Source organism: Haemorhous mexicanus, chromosome 19 (assembly GCF_027477595.1).
Source record: "Haemorhous mexicanus isolate bHaeMex1 chromosome 19, bHaeMex1.pri, whole genome shotgun sequence".
Classification (NCBI taxonomy): domain Eukaryota; kingdom Metazoa; phylum Chordata; class Aves; order Passeriformes; family Fringillidae; genus Haemorhous; species Haemorhous mexicanus.
The window spans coordinates 12,199,823-12,218,187 of NC_082359.1; the positions used below are offsets into that span (position 1 = coordinate 12,199,823).

Consider the following 18,365-nt stretch of genomic DNA (forward strand, 5'->3'; position numbering starts at 1 on the left):
ACAAAGAGACCCCCTCCACTTAGTGCTGGGCAGCTGGGCGCCCACCCCCCGTGTGACAGCCTGGCTGGTGCAAAATGCCTCCGGGAGATGCTGGGAAGCAGCTCCCAGGCAGATCACGGGGTGGCTGCGCCGCCCCCGCGCCAGGCTGGCTGCGTTCGCACCTCGGGCTCCAAGCTCCCCGCAGCTGACTCAGCCCTGTCCCTGCAGGGAGCCCGTCTGGACCCTGCCCGGGGCCTGGAGCCACCACCACCCACAGGTGCTCAGCATCTGCTGGCAGCTCCAGCACCAAGAGCCAAGGGATGGGAGGAGAGGCAGCACAATTCAGGTTACAGCCAGGCTTACCTTCCTGTCCAGGAAAGAGGCGATCAGACCGAAGTTCTTCGGGTGCTGCATGAACCTGCAGAGCGAGAGGGAGAGGGTTACTCTGGGTGTTGGCTCTGACCCCCTCACAGCTGGGCTGCCATGCCCTGCATGCCCAGAGCAGCAAGGCCATCTCCCAGAGGGGCTCTGGGCTTTGAGAAAGTATTTGTCTGCTGCTCAGCTTCCCAGAAAGACAGGAACTTTAAATTTAGCCCAGTGGGGCTGGGCGGGTTGGGAGCTTCGATGTGCAAATGTTCATCATGGGGTGGGAGAGAGAAAGGGGGCTGGAAGTGCTGGAGAGCTGCTCATCACCCTGCTCAATCCCATGGCCATCCAAGCCTGTACCAAGAGCAGGCACAGAGGACAGGCACACCTGGCAAAGACCTCAGGATCTGGCAAGGAAAGGTTGAGGAATTGCCATCACACCCCACATCATGGCCATGGGTGGCCCCGGCGCTGAGCAGGACCCCAAGCTCTGCTGGGCTGCTGGGAGCAGCTGCAAAGGACAGGAAGGGAAACCCAAACCCTGGGAGGAAGCACAGAGCTGCCACATTGCTGAGTTGCTCAAGAGATCCCCAGTGGCACAGCAGCTCCCACGAATGCCACCTCATGCCCAGCAAGTGGAGGAGCTGTCAGCAAGCTCCCCCCTGGCTCTGGCAGCCCGGGAGGGTACACTGCCTGCTCAGGGGAAGCTGTCCCCACTAGCAGAGATGCCTCCTCCAACAAATCCCTGTGCCTGGCTGCCAGCCCTTGGTGGGAGGTGCTGCTGCTGGCAGCACAGTTAACCAATGCACTGCCAAGGCACGGACAGCCCAGTCAGAGGTGGCTTTGTGACAGGAGAGGCGGCCACCAGCACGGGCTGTGCCCTGGGGAGCTGAGCAGGCAGGGTGAGCCATGTTCAGCACGTGCACCTCTGCCAGCTCCCAGGAAATGACAGCTCTGTGCCCTGGGGAAATGGATCGGAGGCAAAAGGTGGGAGAGCTGCGGTGTGGGAGGAACATGGGCAGGACATGGTGAGGAGTTCATGTCTCCAGCCCTGCCAGTGACTTCCCTGGGGCAACTGGCACAGCTCTCTCCTGCTTTTGCTGCTCTGTCCTAATGCTAAACTTGGAGTCAAGGCACTGAGCTGAACTCAGGGAGGGTCTGACCAACTCCAGGCATGGCAGCAGGACATGTTGTCACCCACACTGACGCCATTCTTGATGCAGAACTCCCATATGGTCTGGGTGGCACTGCAAGATCCCTGTCACCATACCTGGTCAGCAGAACAAAAAAGAAACCAGAAATGCTGGGGGGGGACAAAAAAGAAAAAAGGAAGAAAGCGAACCAGATGGGCTGCTCAGACAACCTGGGGTGAGGGCACAGAGCCAGAGCTGGCTCCTCACTCTGCACACAGCACAAACCCAGGGCTGACCACAGGACGGGGTTTACAATGATGCTAACACACTCCTGGGGCAATGCAGATAACAATCCACTCTTTTCCATGGGCCAGACCACCTCCCCATAATGAGATGGATGCTGCATTTTCACACTGCCCAGCACCACACAGCCTCAATGCCTGAGCAGCACCCTGCTCCTTCACCAGCAAACCACAGCTTCCCTGGGAGTAGGCCAGCAATGGGCTCTCAGCAGAGACCTGAAATCCTGCCCAGAAGCAAATCAAATCAGGTTCTTCCTCGTGGTTATGTTCTGACAGCTAAAATAGTTCAGACCTGGAGCTTGTCAGCCTTGCAGTGCCTGCCTGTTTACTCCAAGAGCCCTGCCAACTGGGCTGAACAAAAGGTTGAACCAAGTTTTCCTGGTCTCAGCAGGAGGCCAGCTCTAGGTCACGATCACAGATGACACAACTCCAGTTCACCTCAAAAACCCAGGCCAGAAGCTGCAGCACACAGCAGGCAGCTGGGCTACCAGCACACCAGGTTGTGGAAGAGCTGGGGCAGGGCTCCCTACACCCTCCTTACAGCTCCTGAGTACCAATCTCTCCAAATGAGCTTTGTGAGAGCCCTGAAACCCTGCTGTATTTCTGCCCCGAGCTCTGCATCACCCACAGTGATGACACAGAATGCACCGTGCACTGCAGGATGCACACACTGGGTGTGGATTCTTCCAGCCCCATTAGCCAGGCACAGCCCTGCCATTAAAGACCAAGTAATTAGCCTTTGCGTCATTTGTGGCAAGCCTTGCTGTTTGGAGTGGCACATTTTAAGGTTAATTAGCAATGAGGATTCTCCTCTATCAAAGGCTTGGAGCTGGTTTGCTTGTTTTGTTCTTTTTCGGTCCATCTTGGCAATTAATTATTTCAGCTGAAAACAGGAGTCCTGACAAGCAGAGGGGAGGAGGAATGATCCTGGACACAGAGAGGCTTCCAGCATGGCTGGAAGTCCCTGGAGCCATCCCCTGATTGTCCAGAGGCCAGACTAAGTGGGGCTGCTGCTCAGAACAACGTGGTCCTGGTGCATCCATGCACCTCCATGTCCCTCAGGTCCACAGCAGGAAGCTCCAGCAGAGCTCATCCCACTGGAATCTGAACTCCAGCTCTGTTTTCACAGCACACTGGGGGCACCAAGGAGACTCCAGTCCTCCATGCAAACACACCTGGGTCCCTGCTGGGCTATGGGATACAGGGGAGTCTGGATGTGAGACCAAGCTGAGCACCCACATCTTGGTGGACAGCACAGTGGTACCCAGGGAAGGAATCAGTGACTCCCCAAGTGATCTCCCTTGATAGAGCCAAGCTGTTCTCAAGCACTGCTTGCAAACAGGAGAAAGCACCACAGCAGAGTCTGCACGTGTGTGATGTGGGAACGCATCCATGGAAACAGCAGCCGGTGGCAAATCCTGCAGACAGCAGGATGGAGCACTGAGAGACAGGCACCAGCTGGAAGATGCAGCCTGAGGGGGTCTACATAAGGGGCTTGGATGCTGACAGCCCCAAAAATCCCCTGGACACACAGTGCCCAAAGGACAGCATGAAAATCCAGAAAGGCAATGTGTATCAAGTGTTGGATTCCCTTGGTGTTACCTTTAAACTGGCTGATACAACAGGGAATGCAAAAGCTGAAAAACTTCCTGTTCCCACCCTGCCACGAGCAGCAGCTTTCCACAGGGGCAGGAAAACCCCACCCACAGAGCAAGGCCTCGAGTTTCTGTGCAGAAGCATCACCAGGTTCCCAGGTAACACAGCAACTCGGGATGTGTCTGTGGGGGACCAGCCAAGCACTTGGGATATTCCTGCCTTAGCAGCAGCTGAAACCCTGCAGGGATCCTACCCACGCTCCCCGAGGGCTGCACAGACAGAGCTCGGGGGGCTGCACACTCACTTTTCCCGGAAGGTCTCCTTCTCCTGCTCGCTCCACATGTTCATCACCTGCCTGTCCTTGTAGACCTTCATGGGGTCATCCATGAGGCCGTTCATGTTGATGAATTTGATGCGCTGCTGGTCGGCATCGTAGAGCATGGGCGGGATGACGGCGAGCTGGCGCATCTGCTTCTCCAGGTTCTTTGGGGAAAGCACACAGAACAGTTGGTCAGCACCACCAGCCCACAGGGACTGCAGGGGACAGATGTTCCCAAGGAAAAGGACAGGAGGAGGAAGAGGAGAATTCAAAAGCAAGCACTAGACAGCTTTATTGCTGGAGTAATTGTAAATTAAACGCTGAAAGAGGCTATCGCTGTCAGCCAGGAAACAATTAATCTTTCATTTTGGAATAAAAGGCTTCAAGATCCTGTGTGGAAATGTCTGACTTGAGTGAAACAGCTCCTGACCATGATTAGAAACAAGTCAAAGCAGTGGTGGCACAGGGAATGCTGGCCCCCCTCCCAGCTTCCTGAAGCCCCCTCCCAACTGTGAGGGAAGTGGGCCAGCTTTGCAAAGCTTCCTGAAAAGGTGGGCAGAGGGAGACATCATGTTTCCCTTCCACAGGAATTGTTCCAGGAGGTTTCACATGTCACTGAAATGAGGCTGTCATTCCTTACTGCAACACCTTGGGACATAATCTGATGCCTTTACTCCATCCTATGGAGCACAAAGTTCATCCAAAGCCCCAGCTGCACACCAGGACAGGACAGACTGGGCACACTGGTTTCCTTAAGTATTTGCAACAGAGAGGCCAATGTGATGTCTCATTTGTGCTGTGTTCTGCTCAAATGCCGGGACTGTCCCTTTGGCTGAGCTGCTGGTGATCCCCTGGCACAGGTCCATCCTGTGGGATGAAGAGATGTTCTGGCCACCCCCTTTCAATTGTACCATCAGTCTGAGTCCTCCCTGTCACCTGGGATGTCACTGCTCCAACTCCAACCCTTGACCCAGGGAGGCCAGGTCTCAAGGGCTGCTGTTTTAATTTACAGCCAGATGCTGGTTCCTGGGAGAAGTCATGGCCAACCCTTCCAAGAAGCTGCTGACTCCAGCCTGCCCAGTGCTGCTTTGCTTCCCTGCTGTGCCTGAGAAGACCCAACTCTTCCTCCTCAAGCACATCTCTCTGCACAGATAAGGACACTGCAACATGTGATCACCTTCCCCATCCTCACTAGGACACCTCCTGTTTAGAAACTGGCTGCTCCAGATGCCTCCTCCTGGTGGGAGGTGAGGAACAGCTCTCAGTTGGAGCATTATCAACCTGGGTAACTGCAGACTGCCCCTGGTGACAGGAGAGGCCCCTGTGCAGAGGAGAGAGGATGCTGGTGGGAGCTGAGGGCACAGTGCCCCTCGGGGCGCTGAGTGCTGCCACTACACCCCACCAGCCAGACCCCCCTCCTCTCCAGCAACACGCTGGGCAGAGAGCTGGCCCTGCTGCCAGAGATGCTCCTCAGCTCTCACCTCCCTGCTCCTTCCAACCCTGTGGAAGAGCTGGAAGCTCTTAAGGTCTCCTCTAGGACAAGCAAAGCAGATTTGGGGCTCAGCAGGAGACTGTTGGGGTGGAGTTTAGGAGCACACTGTGCAGGGGATGGAGGCGATCAGCTAACACTCCTCTTGGCCAGCACCTCTGCAGGGCTGTGAAATTCCCCTTTGCTTCCAAGATCCGTGTCCTCCACGTTGTCACCTTAACTGGCTCAGAGCAAAGTGCCTGGGATCCCAGAGGGGGATCAGCCGTGGTGCACAGGCAGCAAACATCCCAGCTATTGCTGGGCAAGGGCTGCTCTCCCCTCCCAAACATGATCCATTCACTGCAGCTCGCCTCCGTGCCAAGAGAGTGGAACCCTTGTGAAACCAGATCCAAACGAAGCCGAGGTCACAGGGATGTTTCAAGATGAATGGAGCACTCCCAGAAGATGTGGGCCAACTGGCTCATGTACAAACCATTCATTCCATAGGATTCCCCTGTGTCAAGTCACACAGCCCATTCAAAACAAAACGAAACAGAAAAACCCCTCCACCCAGCAGCCTGGGTGCTGGCTCCCTGCCCCTTCCCCTTCCCATCTTCACTTCCAGTATAAACCACAGCCAGGGGGTGTTTGTGGGGTGCTACCCAGGATGAGCAGCATGCTGGGGTTTCCGGTCCCTAAGAGACAGCCAAATGCTGATAAACCCAACCTACTGGTCACCAGCTCCATGTTTTGCTCTGGCAGAACCATTGCACGGCACCATTACATCTCTCACATGGCTGGGAAGATGCTGATGTGTATTAAATAAACCTCTGACTTTGGATCCTATCCAGAAAGTGTTTGGCATCATGGCAATCTCAGCGGGACCTAAAGTTAGTGGGATTTAGCACAGGACTTCTCTGTGTGGCCTGGCAATCCTGTCTTGGCTTCCTCAGAGAAGACAGAGTGAGGGATGAAGAGGAGGAGGAAGGAGAAGCTGCTCTCACCTCTTGCTCCGAGAGCCCGTCGATGATTTCGGACACCTCGTGCTCGCTGCGTGCGGCTGACATGGAGAGCCCGCCACTGCCCCTCTGTCCTACCCTGCTGGGAAAGGGCAGTGACACACTCAGGCACTGATGCTCCACTTCATAAGCAGCAAAACACATTCAAGACCATTCTGACCTCCATAACAGCCATATCCCAACATTCCACCCAGGCCACCCCCTCCCACACTGAGGGAAAGGCACCTGCATTTAGGGCTCAAAGGTAAAGAGCCTCAAAACCACTTTCCTTACCTGTGTCAACTTCCTGGAGTGCTAGAACACAAGGACATTTCATGCCCAACCACACTCTCCCCCACATTTTCTCCTGCTCACCCCACCACAGCAATGGCACAAAGGTGTTGGCGTCAGCACCGAGCCATTAGCACTGTGCCACCACATCTGGTTTGCAAAATGCTCTGGGAAGTTTTAAATCAAACCCATCCACTTTTAAATCAAACCCATTTTTCCCTTACAGTAACAGTCACACATCCCAAGGAAATACAACTTTCCTTATTAATCAGGTAAGAAATTAAAGCATTTCTCAGTACCATTTCTCCCTTTCTCTTTCAGACAAATAAAGCCATCAGTTAGGAAGTTTGGACCCACCCAGTTGTTAGTGGGGCACAAGGATGGATGTTGGCAGAAGGGTTAAGGTTTTCTGCGTATCAGGTGACCCCAGGCAAGATGCCCGGGCTGAAATGGGAAGGACTGGGAGTTTTCAGCAAAAAGGGTGGAGATCATGAAATCGTGTCTTCTCCTGGCAGAAAACAACATGACCTCAATTGCACTTCCAATGAGGAGAGGAAAATGGACGGGGGGGGGAGAGACAGGGGACATCCCTTCCAGTGAGACATTTTGCTCCCTTCATATTGTCTGTGGTCATTCCAACAACCTCTGCAGATGTTTCTGCTCCCATCAAAGCATGTGCATATAATAAATCATCAACATGACCAAATGCACCTGCAAGTTTTGCACATCTTAGTCTGGGCACAGCAGTAAGGCAGGAATTAGGGCCGTTCCAGCCAGCTGGCCGGCACAGGGGAGCTACCCCTGTCCCTGATGTGGCCAGCTGGGAGATCAGCAGCAGAGGTGACACAGGCAGTCACATTGCTGACATTTTTGCTCCTTTTGGCTCCGCGTTGAGCCACCCTGGGGAAAAAGCAGCAAGGCTCACGTCTGTCTGCTGCCTTCTGCCTTTGACTAGAGAGGGAGAAAAGGCACCGAGAGCCACCCCAGCCCGCTCCTCCCGCTAACAAACCCCACACCCATTCCCCAAGAAAAAAGAAAGGCTGTCTGATACCAGCTCAGCCCCTTCCTACCGCTTCTCCTCTAACCTCTGCATGCGCTCTTGCAGCTCGCGTTGCTTGCGGATCTCCGGGAATTGCTTCTCATAGTATTCCCGCACTTTGCTCTCCTTGGCACGCCGCCGGGGGTTGTTTTCTATGCGCTCCACTTTTTTTTCCCAGGCCTCCATCAGCTGGTCATAGCGCTGGCAAAACTTCTGTTCCTGTAAGGGCAGAGGGAGAGAGGGAGCTCAGAGATGTGCCTGGGAAGGGCAACTCCTCCAGGCCTTGCCCTCGATGGCTGCTCAGGCTGAGCGTGAGTCATCTTGCTCAAAGAAATACAATTTATTAGGACATGGACGTGCTCCAGGGCCTGGGGCCAACCCAAGGGTGAATTCTCAAAACAGGCTATCAGGTACCCTCAGGCTCTCTCCTTCCAGACCCAAGGTGTTTGGTGGCACCAGGACTCTTACCCAGCGTGGCTCGGCCCACCCCTCACATCTGCACATCTCATTGAGCATACTCTGGCCCAAGAGGTGCTTGGTTCAGCAGTCAAAGGACCTGTGCTGGGGAGGGAGCCCCTGCTCCACAGCCCAGGAGAGAGCAAGGTGCCTGCCTGAGGCCACTGAGCAAGGAGGGACTGAGACATGGCCTTGGGAGGAGGCACAGGGGGCAGGAGAGGTGGTCTCCACCGTGTGAGCAGGGCGTGCAGGACCATAATTTTGGAGCCACCAACTCACCATGATGGAGAGAGCTTGCCATGGTGCCCAAGGCCAGGCACCCCCTCCTACCCACACACACCAGCTCCAGCATTCACAGCTCTGTGCTGGCAGTGATGATGGGACCAGGGCCATGGGGCAGCTCCATGCAAGGGCCTGGCTCCCCAAAATCAAGAGCCAGGCACCCAGCCCTGGCCCACAGCCATAGTGTGGTGGCCTGGCCACACACTCAGCTCCTTCACCACCCTAAAAAGCAAAAGTACTTTTCCTGCTGCTGCTCCTTTTTGGCCCATGTGATGGAACAAGCACCTCCCCACCAACAGCAAACCCAGGCTCTGCCAAACCATGGCAGTGCAAAGGGTTTCCACACTATGACCCCCTGGGTGACATCTCATGGCACACCCACCAGGTCCAGCACTGCACTTATGCTATTTATGGGACAAGCCTGGCAATACTGAAATAAGATTTGCAACACAAACGAGTCTCCTCCCATTACACCCCAAATCTCTTCTCCCTCCTCCAGCCACACTCTTGCTGGAGGAGAACACCCATGCACAGGCAAGGTGCCTGTCTGGTCCCTGAGAGACACCAGAGTGGCAGCAGTGCCCAGCCACAGCTGAGAGCAGCTGGGGGACCAGAGGGGTTTCAGGGTTTCAGTTTGTGTCTGACAAATGCCTTCCAAGCCCCAAATCAGGAAGTGAAAGCAGATGTTGCTCTAATGGCAAACCCCTGGTCACTCCTGACCCTGACACCGCTTTCCAGAATGGGCAGCTCAGCAGCAGCACACTCAGCACTACAACAGAGACACAGGGAATCCAGATTTCAAAGAAATAAACTCATCTCTTGCCACCACCGCCCTATGACCAGAAGTCTGAGGCTGCAAGATTTCCTAGAGGCACTTTGTTCTCATCTCATTTGCTCCTGGCCACAAGGAAAAATTGGGAGAGGTAAAAAAAACCCCAAACCAAGGGAAATGCACAGCAATCTGCAGCTCATATCACACCAATCCTGGCACATGGGTTTGGTTTGTCCATCCTGGACATGGCAATAATCCAAGAACAGCAACACATCTTTGATATCCTTGGCCTTTTGGAGGCACCTCAACAATAATGTGAGGCAGTTAGAGCACCTGAAGCCCTAGAGCTGAGCCAGATTAACACTTTCCCCTGCAAATAAATCAATTCCCACTTGCATGCCTGGAGCCAGAGACTGTCCTGCCCTGCACGGATGCACAGGGGGTGCTGGGGTTTCATCAGGAGCTGAAGGAAACAGCCACAAGATAAAAACAAGGAAGGAGAACAGAAATGAAAACGCCCTGAAAGCCCACATGGGGTATCTCACACTTTGGGCGAGGAGCTACAGGTAACACCAACAGCCTGCGGCAGCTTGGCAAAATCACAGCTGCTGCTTTTCACCTCTCCCAAAGCAATGCCATCAGCCCCCTGAAAACGAGAGCTCCCACCCTGCCAGCAAATCTGCTACATCCTCCTGCTTTCAGAGCATCACATTTGGGAAGAAGCTAAAAATACCCCATGAAGTTTGTGAAGCTGGTGCCCGGTGCTGCCAGCCTGCGGCACGGCCGGGAGAGAGCCCAGCACGAGGGCTCGGTCTGCTGAGAAGCCTTGAGGCTTTGAAAGGTTTGTCATTCCCTGTGGGAACGAGCCAGCACTGGGTCCCACATTGCCACCACCCCAGCAGAGCCACCTGGCACAGCCCTGGCTGCTTCACAGCCAGCAGGGCGGCTCTTTTTCCTCCTTTTCTTCCACTCCTTGGAACGACTCGACAAAAGCTTTATCCAGAATTCCTCTCCTAAGGAACTGGCACTTGGAGATGGATAAAGCAACACTGATGTCACCCTGCTGATTCCCCAGCAGCTCACACCCTGGCAGCAGGGCAGCAGTACCAAAGCTTTCCCCCTGGCACAGCTCTGCCCTTCAGAGCACAGCTTCACAATGGACTGGCTGAGCATTTCCTGAACTGCCAACCATGCAAACTTCAGCTGGGCTGGGCTGCAGCATCCCCATCCAGTGCTTTTTGCTTCAGCTGGGACACACACTCCCTGCAATCTCCTGCATCCTTCAAAGGCCAGGATTTCCAGGCATCCTACAGCACTGCAAAACTCCTCAGATCATCACAGCTCCACCACCAGGAGAAGCTCCTGGTCAGGTACTTCAGGAACAGAAGCATCTATTCCTTCTCCAGGCTTCCTCTGAGCAGCTCTAAGCAAGCATGTCCACTCCTGAGCAACCATCTGTGCTGGCTTTTAGCAGGGGTGCCCCCTCTGCTCCCCTCCCTGGCTGGGCTCAGCAGCCCATCAGCCTCTCCATCACACCAGTAAGTGACAGCGAGCGCAACGGGACCTGACAGGGATCTAAAAATGGCTGGATAGTAACGCTGCCGTAGCAGCTGAAGGCAGCTTGTGGGCTGTGCCAAGCCCCAGCCCTCCCACAGCTCCCACAGCTCCAGGGAATGGAGCAGCTCTCTGGAGGGGAGGAGAAGAGCGAAGGTGACAGGAGGAACCAGTCCAATTCCTCTGCGAGCCCCGTGGTTTTCTTCCCTTGGCTGATGGAGACAAACCTCTCACACCCAGAACAGCTCCCTTCACCATCCCCTCTCTGCACCACCACCCTGATGGCAATCAAATGTCTTCTGCTGTGCTGACCTCAGTGGAGACAGGAGGAAGCCCTGTGGATCCTCTGGGATGGGGCTCTCGGGGCTGGACCCTGTGGTGACCGAGCTCTGACCCTGCTCCAGCCAGCCCCAGGCAGCAACAATACCCCAGAAAGTAAAAGAGCCAGAAAGAAACGCTGGCATGTGGATGGGCTTTGCTAAAAATAGGGTCTGCTACAAAATAGGCAGAAAAATAGCTAAGCATACCCATTTTGCAAACAGAATCAGCAAATGTATTCACTTTGCAAATTCAGCAACCGTATGTTGCCTATTTTGTAGAATAGGCAAAATGCTTCCCTAAACTGAAAAATCCCCTTTCAAGGACACTGAATAAACTGGCTGGCAGAAATTCACCTATTTTGCATGACAGGCGACTTGACTGCGAGTTGTATTTTAGGAACTGTGCTCTTGCAGCCTAATTAAACCTTTTCCCCCAGCTCCTTGATATTCACACAGAGCAACTCACTCCAGGTTTAGCACAGTAACCAGCCATTTCCACCAGAAAGCAGTTCCCAGGCACTTCCCTCCTGCTTCCAACAAAACCACGTGGTGCTTTGCAATCCCTTTTTTGAGGAAGGGATTATTGACCCACTTCCCACCATGCAGAAGTCCTCAGCTGCAGGAGGGGAGGTGCCCAAATCATCACCTGACTGCTGTGCCACATCCTGATGGAGTTGTAAGCCCTGCAGCCCCTTGCCCTGGGAGAAGCTTTATGATGGACAAGTCTAAATGAACAAGTATTTGGACACAATGGGAGACACAGCCATTCTGTGGGAATGCAAGGTCTGTGGCTTTTGGAATACTGGTAGAAAACAGCAAGAAAACGAAAGGCATGAGGAAGGAAGAGAATTATTCAAAATAAATTAGAAAATAATGTGATATCTGTCTTAGAAATGCATGTATAGGAAGTTACTTTTAAAGGTACAGCCTTCAAACCACTTCCCAGGCTTGTCATTTTGAATTTTTCCAACAATTCCTTCCAGTTTTGGGACTTCTGTCCAAAATCAGCCTTAAAGACACTGAGAAAACCTGCACCACTGCCAGTGCAAGACACTAACACTGGCTCTTGAGCTGCCCCAGGACAGAGACAACAAGACAGTATTTACGTTTTCCTTGTGAAATGTGAAGCCCTGTGAGCTGAACCACTGAAAGACACTGCAAAATCCACCTTCCTGGTGGGAACCACTGGTTTTCCTGGCATTTCCTCTTCTGTGCTGGCTTTGCCTTCCAGCTCCTGCCGGGAACCACTGCAAGTGTCAGCACTGAAAACGTACAAATTCTGTGAAACCCACTTGAACTTTCTCCTCTAATAACTGCAGACTTTGCAACAAATGCCTTTGAAGCCTCATGATCAGCCCTGCCTTGCCCCTTTCCCAACCAAGACCTGTGTCCTTAAAGGTCACTGGAACTCTCTTGCAGGCAACGCTGCCTAGAAACAAACTGGCACGGAGCTTGAATTTTGTTTTTAAACCACAAATTCCTAGAACATTGCTCTGTGGTCAGCTGGAAGGAGGCAGAGCAGCCTTCAGACCATTTACCCGAAGCAGAGTCAGCTTGTTTCACACCTCTCTTAGGGTTCAATTACTCACCAAACAGACATTTATGCTGTGAATAGGCTTCCTGAGATCAATGATGGGCTCTGCTGTGATTAAGCCAACCCCAAGTGTTTGCCCTGTGGGAGGCACTTGCAGAGGGAGGTGCTGCCTGCAGCAGGCTCAGGGACCTCTCCTTCACATGTTATTTTAAGCAGGAGAGATTCCACAGTAATATAACAGGCAAAGTACAGAGTACCAGCACCTCTCTGCTGGAAATCATCCTTTTCTTTCTCACATAATAAATTACGCTCTTTTATACATATAAAATAAGGTCTGAGGGAATCACTTACCCACTGTTTGCGCGCATGATTTCTCCTCTTAAAGTATAAAATTAACTTTTTCCGCATTGCCTGGTTTCTGTAAAGAGAGAAAAAAAAGATGAGATCTGATTAACGAGGCGGCTGAAATACACAGCCTGGCTTTCCCCACTCCCAGAAGAGTGTGCAGCACAGTCTCCACCTTATCTTGGAATTGCATCAACTTGAGAACAGCAAATGCTCTTATCTCAGACCTGGGGCCAGCTTGGAGAAAGACCAACAAACCCTCTGAGAGTGGGAACTTCACCCACATCTGTGGGTAAACCAGGACTGAAGTTGGGAACTAAATTAATAAAGTCCCACTGCAAACCTTCCCAGTGTTCTCAGCACCTCACGTGGGCAGACACTCAGCTCTGCACCTACCAATGGGTTAGGCTGGTCCTTCATTGATTTCACACTGTTCTGCAAAAACCCATGGCAGGAGGTGGCAACCCTGAGCAGAGACCACCCTGGGCACCCGGGTGCCCAGGTCAGCAGCGATGGGGATGTCAGAGCACACACATTCCCCCAAGGGCTCTGAGGCCCTGATAAGGAGGCAGGATCACAGCAGGGCTCGCAGCACTTATCTCCTGACCTCTTGCTTCCTTGGAGCTGTGCCTGACAGAGCTGCAAACAACCAGCCAGGAGAGTTCAGCCACTTGCAGAATTAGGACCTCAAGGGGGAATCCAGCCACCACAACCCCAACCACCCCGGTGTCTGCCCAGACATCCCCTCACTTCTTCTTCTTTCTACTTTCTAAAGGCAGCATGAAAGAACTGCTCAAAGAGAAGCAGCACAGGAGCAGAACAGAGCTGAAAAGGCTGCAGGAGCTCCCAGAGCCAGCGTGAGCCCCAGAGCTGAGCTCCTGTGGTTGTTCCTGTTGCTAATATTCACAGCAATAAAATCTCTAGGTAAAAGGTAGAGACCAGGGGCAAAGGAGTTTCCTTAAGTCTTTTATCCCGATTAAAAGCAGAGCTGCAGTGTGTAATTACTGATCAGGAGCTTAGCAGTCTCATGTAGGCATGTTCTGTGGGATTTAGCCGAATGAAGAGACACCCTTGCTGCTTCCTCATTCCCCTCCTGTGTGGCCAGCAGGAAGGGAAAAACCACCCTCCTGCCCTTGTAAATCCCTCAGCATAATTAGCAGCAAACAGGATTGTTTGGGAAGGGGCAGAGGGCCCAGATCACTTAAAGAGAACTGGGGGCTGTCCTGGCTAAGTTTAGGAATGAAGAACATTGCAGAAAGCAACAACATTTTTCCCTTTTTAAACTCTCTTCTTGCCACACCACTGAACCATGCATGGGCACTCACAGGAATGACAGCGACCCCACAGCAAGCACTGCCCTGGGAACCACAGCTCCCTCCAGCACTGGTTTGCCAGCCCCAGCTCCTCACACACTCCTGCATCCCTTCACATCACACACTGGGAGCTTTCCTCCGTGGCCCCAGCACTGTGTGGTGCCTCAGTGAGCAGCAAACCCTCCTGCAGAGACCCAGCCAGACAGACTTCCTTCCAAGGTTCAGCTCTTTGTGAGGGTCACTGTGCCCAACAAACACATCCCCACTGTTTGTTTATTCCTAACAGTAATGGAAGCTCCAACACAAGGAAACCTTTGGGGTAGTGCTAATGATGATCACGTCTGAGATGGGTCCTGGATTGTCCCTTGGGGCCAACCCAGCTAAATCAAGCCCTGCCCTCCCCACGTCACCTGGGTGACATCCAGGAGCATCGGGGGTTCTGACACGCTGCTGCTGCTGGATCTGCTGCTCAAGTTCTTAGAAAACAAGAGAGCAAATGCAGGAAATCAGCAGCTCTTACGCAGCTGATGGTTTGCCTTGAGTTGTGCATCATGGCTGACCTTGAAAGTGCGAATACAGGCAAAGGCTTAATGGCTCTGCAGCTGCAAAAATCAGAAATGCCTTGAAAGCCAGTGTATGTTTACCACCACCAAGGCTGAAGTAATCAAAGAGTGAAAGGATTACAACAACAACAAACCCCCTCATGCCCTGAATGTTTTTGCCACTTTATCTTTTTGTTTTGTTTTGTTTTTGCATAAGGTCAACCTTTCAAAGGTTAATACAATCTTGGTAAATATAAATAGGCTTCACAGTTTATCTTGCTACATGTACTGCTGTTACTTAGAAACCGTTTGCAGCGAGGTTAATTCGGGCCACGTGTCTCCCAAGCACACACTGTGCTCCCCGGGCAAATCAGCGAGCCCAGCACAACTGCTGTGCACAGGCGAGGAAGGCGAGGGCTGTCTGCTGGGAGCTGGGCACGGAAACAACCACAGTGGAGTGGCACATGGCAAGGGCTGCTCCTGCAAGGTGCCAGCCATCCACTCTTCTCCTCCTCCCCTGCCTGAGTCCCGAGGTTTTCTGGGGAAAGCGTCAAGGATGGGGACCTGAGCTGCACGGCGGGGGGGGAAGAAATCAGGCAGCTCCCAGGCAGGAGGAATGGGTGCTCCTTAGATAAAGCAACAGTGACTCTTGTGGGCAGTTGAAAGCATTGCTGGGCTGGCATGTCACACCACACTGGGTGGGGAGGATGTGTGAGCTCCCTGCCTTATCCTCAGCAGTGTCCCTAAGAACTGGGCAGGCTGGGACAGACACAGAGCCCCCCAGCTTCTGGTGAGCTGGTGTTCAGAGGCTGCCAGATGGCACATCCTAATCCTTGTGGTCAACAATTCATCTATGGATGGAGCCCATCTCCACTCCTGACTTCCCTGTGCTGCTGAACTCATCCTCTCCCCCCTGCCCCACTGACTGGTGAGCTCACACAGGAGCACAGCTCTCAGAGCAGTCTCCAAACTGCCGAGTGAAACCCATCCTTGTGGTCAACAATTCATCTATGGATGGAGCCCATCTCCATTCCTGACTTCCCTGTGCTGCAGAACTTGTCCTCTTCCTCCTGCTCCATGGACTGGTGAGCTCACACAGGAGCACAGCTCTCAGAGCAGTCTCCAAACTGCCGAGTGAAACCCATCCTTGTGGTCAACAATTCATCTATGGATGGAGCCCATCTCCACTCCTGACTTCCCTGTGCTGCTGAACTCATCCTCTCCCCCCTGCCCCACTGACTGGTGAGCTCACACAGGAGCACAGCTCTCAGAGCAGTCTCCAAACTGCCGAGTGAAACCCATCCTTGTGGTCAACAATTCATCTATGGATGGAGCCCATCTCCATTCCTGACTTCCCTGTGCTGCAGAACTCATCCTCTTCCTCCTGCTCCATGGACTGGTGAGCTCACACAGGAGCACAGCTCTCAGAGCAGTCTCCAAACTGCCGAGTGAAACCCATCTCCCACTGCCAGCACAGCAAAGCCAGCCCTGTGGGAGGGCAGCTGCTTCCACCTTCACTGGCTCGGCCCAAGGTTGCTTTTGTTTTATGTCTTTCACAATGGAGCCAGTCAAGGAGAGAACCTGTAACTCTGACTTTTGAGCTGCTTGGCCCAGGTCCACACGAAGGACTTGGCCAGGGTCCTTCTGGAGGCTGACGTTAAAAGGATGTGGGTGCACACACGTGTGTCAGGGCTGGCGTGTGCCCACGGGTGCAGCCTGCCAAAGCCCTGGGAGAAGGCTCCCAAAGGACACAAAGAGCTGATGCATGGCAGCACACCTGGCCAAGCCTGGGGAGACCTTCAACTGGTGCAAGACGAGATGAAAGGAAGTTTGCTATTTGAGCAAAGCTAATCAGGGGTATTTAATTACACAGGAACGTCTTTCATCAGCCAGAGCAAACAAAGTAGGGACCAAACTCAAAGAGTGATGGGAAGGAGGCAGCGAGCAGCTGGCAAAGCCATTGTACAGCAAGATGGATCACACAGGCAAGGGTAGGAAAGCGAGGAAGCTCCAGCAAACAAAGCACAGGGAGATGAGAGATCTGCAAACCAGGAGACCTGAGGAGCACAGCAAGAACACTCCGAGGTGAAACCAGCCTAGAGGCAATGGAGACCCAAACAGCTCTGTCCTCCCCTCTGCCACGCCTGCCCCTGTGCATGGCTGGTGCCAGGATCCCCAGCTGCAGCTCAGGGCAGTCACTGACTGCCTGCAGCCACAGGACTCCCACAGCGAGGGCAGGGAGCAGCTCACCCTGCTCACAGGTCACTGCACTCATTCCCTGCTTGCTCTGAAATGGCTGGAGCACACAGCTCCAGCTGCTAACACACTGTAACCTACTAACCCCAAGGCAGGGCACGCTTCTGGAAAGCCAGCTGTTCAGAGCAGTTCCTTGCAATATTTAGAAACACTTTCTGAGGAAGAAAAGCAAAGCACACCTTTAGTTATTTACCCCAGAGCCCTTGGGCACTGGGACGGACCAAACCCCCAGCACCATCAGTGCCTCTGAGGCTGAAGTGGCAGAGGTTTATAACTCTGGATGTACAGTCAGGCAGGCTGGTGGTGCCCAGAAACACCTCTGCCATGCCCTGAAGCCCAAACTGACAACACAAGCCCAAGTGTTGCAAGTTACTCCCCCCCAAACCAGTATTGGCTTTTTACTGGCAAGAGGAAGAAGCAGAAGGCAGCAGTGTGTGTCTCCACCATTTAGTAATTCATCACCAGGTAATCTGCTGCCTTGGTGCATGCCAATAGAGAATAAAAGAGATGAGAAACCTTGAATGGGATGAGCAGGGAGCTGCTAGGTGAATTTCTAATGAGGAAAATGTCTACAAGCACTAATAAAAAGACCTGAAAGAGAATGCATTAGTAATGACAGGGTTTGAAAGAACATTTGTGTTACATGTCAGGCTTCAACTATGAATTTAGAGGCAATCTAGTGCTACTAAATCCCCTAAACAGCAAGTAATGAAAAGATGACTTAAATTTCCCAATGTGACAAGTGATTTGGAAAGCCATAGTTTGAGATTTTCAGAAGACAGCTGTTCTGCTCTTTTGGGGGGGCACTTAGAAAACAAAAAGAGATTCAGAAGCCCTGAAACCTCTGTGAAAATCCTGACTTCAGATTTTGATTCTGCAGAGGCAGATTTCCTGCCCTCTCCCCAAGAAGCTCTCAGCTGCAGACAGGAACCCAGATGTGCAAATATTAACAGTGCACTCAGCTCTGCTGGATCTGGGCACGTGAGAAAACCCAAATCACACCAAGCTCTCCATCTGTTTTAACTGTACATTCAAAGAGGTTCTCCAACACCTCTCTAAGCATCCTGAGGGGACACAGCCTGATTTCACCCCAACATTCCCGAATTTCAGTGCAAAGCAAGGAGAAGTTCTTGAAGGGGAGGCTTAGAGCAAACCCTGTGAACAGCACCTTGAATGTGCTCACCCTGGGCTATTCACTTTGCTTTTTGTCTGCTCTTTCAAGGCTCAGGGAAGCTCACATTTTGCTTTCAGATCCAAGCCTCACAGAATATGATTGCAAGATGACTGCTTTGGGAAAGGGGGGAGGAGAGTCCTGCCGGGCTGTTTTTCATGGCTGACCGAGCAGGAATCTCCCGCCGTAGAGAAGAAGGCCCCCTTGGAGAATATCTCTTCAGACAGACAGCAGGTAATTGATCCTGCTCATGTGAACAACATCTTGTCATTTTTCAAACACTTGGAGGAAAGAAGGTTAATATCTTTGGAGCCTGAGTCTGGGGAATA

General features: G+C 52.8%; 1 protein-coding gene across 20 annotated transcripts in view; it reads right to left on the reverse strand.

Annotated features, from left to right (window-relative positions):
- Positions 1–18,365, reverse strand: part of NCOR2 (nuclear receptor corepressor 2) — a 226,570-nt gene that overhangs the window by 71,613 nt on the left and 136,592 nt on the right. For 9 of the 20 annotated variants that reach the window (XM_059863529.1, XM_059863526.1, XM_059863536.1 and 6 more), the window contains 5 exons: positions 12,761–12,827; positions 7,523–7,710; positions 6,168–6,264; positions 3,681–3,859; positions 343–397 (listed from right to left, as the gene is read on the reverse strand). In XM_059863529.1, the coding sequence (XP_059719512.1) occupies positions 343–397; positions 3,681–3,859; positions 6,168–6,264; positions 7,523–7,710; positions 12,761–12,827 (586 nt within the window). The remainder of the gene's footprint in view (positions 1–342; positions 398–3,680; positions 3,860–6,167; positions 6,265–7,522; positions 7,711–12,760; positions 12,828–18,365) is intronic. The other 11 variants (XM_059863546.1, XM_059863545.1, XM_059863534.1 and 8 more) reach the window with 3 other exon arrangements.